The 6,040-nt window shown below is 43.2% G+C and overlaps 2 protein-coding genes across 2 annotated transcripts; both read right to left on the reverse strand.

Moving 5' to 3' along the window:
- Positions 1-142: 142 nt before the first annotated feature.
- Positions 143-4,228, reverse strand: LOC118756311 (uncharacterized protein K02A2.6-like). Its single transcript, XM_036491084.1, has one exon. It carries the CDS (start codon positions 4,226-4,228, stop codon positions 143-145), a length of 4,086 nt encoding a protein of 1,361 aa, XP_036346977.1.
- A 354-nt stretch (positions 4,229-4,582) lies between these two features.
- LOC118756312 (uncharacterized protein K02A2.6-like) lies at positions 4,583-5,992 on the reverse strand. Its single transcript, XM_036491085.1, has one exon. It carries the CDS (start codon positions 5,990-5,992, stop codon positions 4,583-4,585), a length of 1,410 nt encoding a protein of 469 aa, XP_036346978.1.
- Between the last annotated feature and the right edge of the window lie 48 nt (positions 5,993-6,040).

The raw sequence follows: 6,040 nt of genomic DNA on the forward strand, positions 1-6,040 counted from the left end.
TTGCTGAATTCATTGGAGTATGTACATATGTTATTTCACAGTAATTCAATGTTAATGTACATCTATATATTTTCTAATATTAGGGTATTAAGGTTATGAACATTAATAAGCTGATGTTAAATATATATCATTTCTCCACTCTCTATTTTTGAAAATCCTCAACCATAAAACGATCAACCGGATTTCGGTTGCGCTCACTTCTGCGAAGTGGTTCAGCTGCAGGCGATTCATGAAGAGAGGTGCTCTGCTCCGTAATGTTACGCTCAGCGGGATTAACAGCGCAAGACGAATGTTTATGTACAGTGGCGTCGAAAAAAGGTTGCGCTGTGGGACGATCTTCGTTTCTTTCCTTGAGTTGGTTTTGGTGTCGTTTTTGATAGCCCATCGGGGAATGTACGATGTACGTCATTTTGCCCAGAACTCTGTCGATGCAACCTTTTATCCACTTAGGGCCGCGAGCATAATTCCGCATGTAAACCAGTTGCGAGGGTTTAAATTTTGCGTTGGCCTTGTTGTTCGGTGTACTCTGAGTGATTGGCAGTGCTTGCGATAGCAACGTGCGAACGGCGCGACCATGTAATAGTTGTGCAGGTGTCTTACCTTCAGCGTTGGGCATTGAACGATACGTCGAAAGATATTTTATCAAAGCAGCTGGAATCGACAAGCCATCTTGCAAATTCTTGACCATTGCCGTTTTGAAAGTGCGAACAAAGCGTTCAGCTAATCCGTTTGATGCCGGGTGAAAAGGTGCTGATGTGACATGTTTTATTCCATTTTTAGCGCAAAATTGTTTGAAGAGGTCGGCTGTCAGTTGCGGCCCATTGTCACTGACCAGCGTCTCGGGAAGCCCTTCAATAGCGAATATGGCGGATAGAGCCATAAGGGTATCTGTCGTCGTCGTTGTTTTCAGCTGTGTCACATAGGGATATTGCGAGTATGCATCTACACATACTAGCCACATATGATTAAATACAGGGCCCGCGAAGTCAATGTGCACACGCTCCCATGGTCGTGCGGCCTCCGGCCAGTTGCTGAATTCGCAAGCAGGATTAGATGAGTTCGTTTTGCAGATTTTGCAGTCTTTAGCGAGGTTCTCGATGCTTTTGTCGATACCCGGCCACCAGCAGTGGCTGCGAGCAAGCTGCTTCATTTTCACCACGCCCCAATGGCCGTCATGCAGGAGCTGCAAGATACGTTTACGTAAGGACAGCGGAATGACAACTCGGTTTGCTTGGCCCTGCAAATATATAATATCATTATTAACAGTTAAAGAAATTTTTTTATTGAAAAACGGTAAAATGTGCGAATTGGTGGTTGATAGGTGCTTTGGCCAACCAACACGTATGAAGCTGCGAACTTTCTTAAGAGTGTCATCTGTTTCAAGATGCTTCAATATTAAGCTGGGGTTTACGGGTGTTTCAAAGTGATCCACATTCAAACATGCTTCGGTTTTGTCAAACTCAGGATCAGCTGCGTATGGTAGTCGTGAAAGGGCGTCGGCGTTCCCGTGCTGTGATGTTGGTTTATACCTTATATCATATTGGTATGCCATTAACGTAATAGCCCAGCGTTGAAGCCGATGGGCGGTCATTGTAGGCAATTGCTTATCGGGGCTAAATATACTCACAAGTGGTTTGTGGTCCGTGATCAGCGTAAATTTGCGGCCATATAAATATTGGTGAAACCGCTGTACGCCAAATATAATTGACAAGGCCTCTTTTTCGATCTGGCTATATTTTACCTGATGTTGGTCAAGAGTCTTAGACGCAAATGCTATTGGTCTCTCCGTTCCATCTGGGTACATATGCGAGATTACGGCGCCTATGCCGCGGAGCGATGCATCAGTAGCGAGAAGAAGTGGAAGGTGCTCCTGGTAGTGTGCTAATTGAGCTGCTTTCACTATCGAATTTTTTAAAGACGAAAAGGCGTCCTCTTGCGCACTTTGCCATTTGAAACGTACGTTCTTCCGACGGAGTTGATTAAGAGGCGCGGCAATTTCCGAAAAATTCGGAATGAAGCTATGATAGTAATTGACTTTACCCAAGAAGGCCTCGAGATCTTTTAGGTTTTGTGGGCGGCGTAGCTTTTTAACAGCCACCACCCCTGCTTCATCCGGAGAAATGCCACTGGCGCTTATTCGCCTGCCCAAGTATTCGATTTCGTCTTGTAGGAAAACGCACTTCTCCCTCTTACATTTAAGTCCACTCGCTTGCAGACGCATGAAAACTTCGTTCAGTCTCCTCAGATTTTCGTTAAGTGTGGGTGCGGTTACGATTATGTCGTCAAGATAGTTGGCGCAACCCTCGATACCTTGAAGAAGTTGCTCCAAAAATTTTTGAAAGATGGCTGGCGCGCTAGCGATTCCGTATGGCATTCGCTGAAATTGATACAGTCCCAGAGGCGTATTCACTACAAGTAATCGTTTGGCTTCTTCGTCCAACTCCAATTGCAAATAGGCATCTTTCAAGTCTATTTTAGAAAACTGCTTACCATACCGTACTACATGTAGCAAGTTTTCGCGTGTTGGTAGCGGGTAGCGTTCGACATCAATTTGCTTATTTATTGACACCTTAAAGTCACCACATATACGGATTGAACCGTCGGGCTTTGCGGTGAGAACTATAGGCGATGCCCACTCACTAAATTTGACGTTTTTCCAAATTCCTGCGTCAACTAGTCTATTTGCTTCTTTCGTAAATTTAGGCATTAATGCAAAAGGAATTGGTCGGCTCTTAAAAAATTTGGGCTGAGCCTCGGGGTTTAATTTAATACTAGCTTTAAAACTGGTGACGGTGCCTAATTCCGGCTCGAACACTTGACTGAATTTATCTAATATTGCATTAACTTTGGGCATTATGTCGTTGATAGCTAAAACTTGCTGTATCTTGTAAACGAAGGCTTCAAACAGATCTGCGCCAAACAGATTGTTGCCAGAGTGCACACATGCGACCACAAGTTTAACTTGTTTTTGCTTTGCACCACATATAACATTCACTTTGAACTCACCAAGAGTATTTATTTTTTTGTTACCGAAACCGAATAATGACCGTCTACACGGGCTCAGTGGTGGCTTATTAAGATTTTCATAAGTTTCTTGCGTTATTATAGAAATAGATGCACCGGAATCCATTTGAAATGTTATTAATTTATTCAATATTTTTAAGTCAACGAAATTTTTGTTGTCTTGCTGCTTAATAACTCCGGTCACGGTATAAATCGTTTCAATTGTGTCGACATTGTCTTTGGATCCGTTATTCTTCCTGGCAGCTTTTTGCGAGAACGGTTTTTTATTTGCACTTTTCTTTGCATAATTGCTCGTACTTTTCGACATGCATACAGGTGCTATATGCCCTACTCGTCCGCATTTTCGGCACACTGCTTTTTTGAAACGGCATTGCTCTCGGCTATGTGAGTCACCGCAGCCTGAGCAAGACTTGTACACAATCCGCTTGTTGTTGTTATCTGCGCGAGTTTTATGAGATAATGCTTTCGAGCTATTAACTGCGTTCACGAGTGATGTTGTTTCACCGGCTATATTTTCCTTAAGCGATTGCACCGCTGTTGTCGTGCTCTCATATGATTCCGCTATCAGTAGACCTTCTGCTAATGTCGGTTGGAGTTTTTGTAACGCAGCAGCGCGGACGGTGTCGTGCGGGGTATGTAATATTATCATGTCACGTATCATCTCATCTACGTACTCATAACTGCAGTTACCGCTTCTGCACAAAAAGTTGCATTCCCTTGCTATGCCCCGCAAATCAGCGACCCACTCCTTGTAGCTTTGATTTGGCTTCATACTACATCTATTAAAGTTGTAGCGTGCAGAAATAACATGAGTTTCTTTTTTAAAATGTTCTGATAATTTTGCCGTTAGCTCTGCATAGCTGTAGTTTTGCAAGTCATGACTGCCGAATAATTTCTTTAACAGCTCAAAAGTGTCGCTGCCCGTCCACGATAAGAAGAAGGACTTCTTTTTTTCTGGTGTACTGACTTCATAAGCGATAAAGTGTTGGCTTAGCTGCTCCAGATATGAGTCCCAACTTTGGAGCTCTTTAGTGAATGCGTGGAATGATGTCACCATGGAACCTTCTCCTACAGCTTTGTCTTTTAAAACAGACTCCATCCATGCTTTTTGCGCTTCAAACATTTTTTGTGTAAAATTTTGCTGTTGCTCGAGGAGTTGCTTGAAAAACGCATTGTTATTAACGGGCGGTTTTTCGTCCGGCATTATTAATTATAAAATGAAACCGAGAATAACTTTTTATGACACGTACGGGTTGCTTATTTAAAAATCTCGTCGCCAGTTGATAAGTCCGCGTCAAAAGGCTGTTTCAATGCAACTAACATTTATTAAATCTAAACCATAAGCATAAGCTTAAAGCTAAGTCAACTAAATACTAATAACAGAGTTGTTACATACATATATATGTAAAAGATAAGTTGCTGAATTCATTGGAGTATGTACATATGTTATTTCACAGTAATTCAATGTTAATGTACATCTATATATTTTCTAATATTAGGGTATTAAGGTTATGAACATTAATAAGCTGATGTTAAATATATATCATTTCTCCACTCTCTATTTTTGAAAATCCTCAACCATAAAACGATCAACCGGATTTCGGTTGCGCTCACTTCTGCGAAGTGGTTCAGCTGCAGGCGATTCATGAAGAGAGGTGCTCTGCTCCGTAATGTTACGCTCAGCGGGATTAACAGCGCAAGACGAATGTTTATGTACAGTGGCGTCGAAAAAAGGTTGCGCTGTGGGACGATCTTCGTTTCTTTCCTTGAGTTGGTTTTGGTGTCGTTTTTGATAGCCCATCGGGGAATGTACGATGTACGTCATTTTGCCCAGAACTCTGTCGATGCAACCTTTTATCCACTTAGGGCCGCGAGCATAATTCCGCATGTAAACCAGTTGCGAGGGTTTAAATTTTGCGTTGGCCTTGTTGTTCGGTGTACTCTGAGTGATTGGCAGTGCTTGCGATAGCAACGTGCGAACGGCGCGACCATGTAATAGTTGTGCAGGTGTCTTACCTTCAGCGTTGGGCATTGAACGATACGTCGAAAGATATTTTATCAAAGCAGCTGGAATCGACAAGCCATCTTGCAAATTCTTGACCATTGCCGTTTTGAAAGTGCGAACAAAGCGTTCAGCTAATCCGTTTGATGCCGGGTGAAAAGGTGCTGATGTGACATGTTTTATTCCATTTTTAGCGCAAAATTGTTTGAAGAGGTCGGCTGTCAGTTGCGGCCCATTGTCACTGACCAGCGTCTCGGGAAGCCCTTCAATAGCGAATATGGCGGATAGAGCCATAAGGGTATCTGTCGTCGTCGTTGTTTTCAGCTGTGTCACATAGGGATATTGCGAGTATGCATCTACACATACTAGCCACATATGATTAAATACAGGGCCCGCGAAGTCAATGTGCACACGCTCCCATGGTCGTGCGGCCTCCGGCCAGTTGCTGAATTCGCAAGCAGGATTAGATGAGTTCGTTTTGCAGATTTTGCAGTCTTTAGCGAGGTTCTCGATGCTTTTGTCGATACCCGGCCACCAGCAGTGGCTGCGAGCAAGCTGCTTCATTTTCACCACGCCCCAATGGCCGTCATGCAGGAGCTGCAAGATACGTTTACGTAAGGACAGCGGAATGACAACTCGGTTTGCTTGGCCCTGCAAATATATAATATCATTATTAACAGTTAAAGAAATTTTTTTATTGAAAAACGGTAAAATGTGCGAATTGGTGGTTGATAGGTGCTTTGGCCAACCAACACGTATGAAGCTGCGAACTTTCTTAAGAGTGTCATCTGTTTCAAGATGCTTCAATATTAAGCTGGGGTTTACGGGTGTTTCAAAGTGATCCACATTCAAACATGCTTCGGTTTTGTCAAACTCAGGATCAGCTGCGTATGGTAGTCGTGAAAGGGCGTCGGCGTTCCCGTGCTGTGATGTTGGTTTATACCTTATATCATATTGGTATGCCATTAACGTAATAGCCCAGCGTTGAAGCCGATGGGCGGTCATTGTAGGCAA

This window comes from Rhagoletis pomonella, unplaced genomic scaffold (assembly GCF_013731165.1).
Source record: "Rhagoletis pomonella isolate Grant_MI unplaced genomic scaffold, Rhpom_1.0 Rhpom_scaffold_09748, whole genome shotgun sequence".
Lineage (NCBI taxonomy): Eukaryota > Metazoa > Arthropoda > Insecta > Diptera > Tephritidae > Rhagoletis > Rhagoletis pomonella.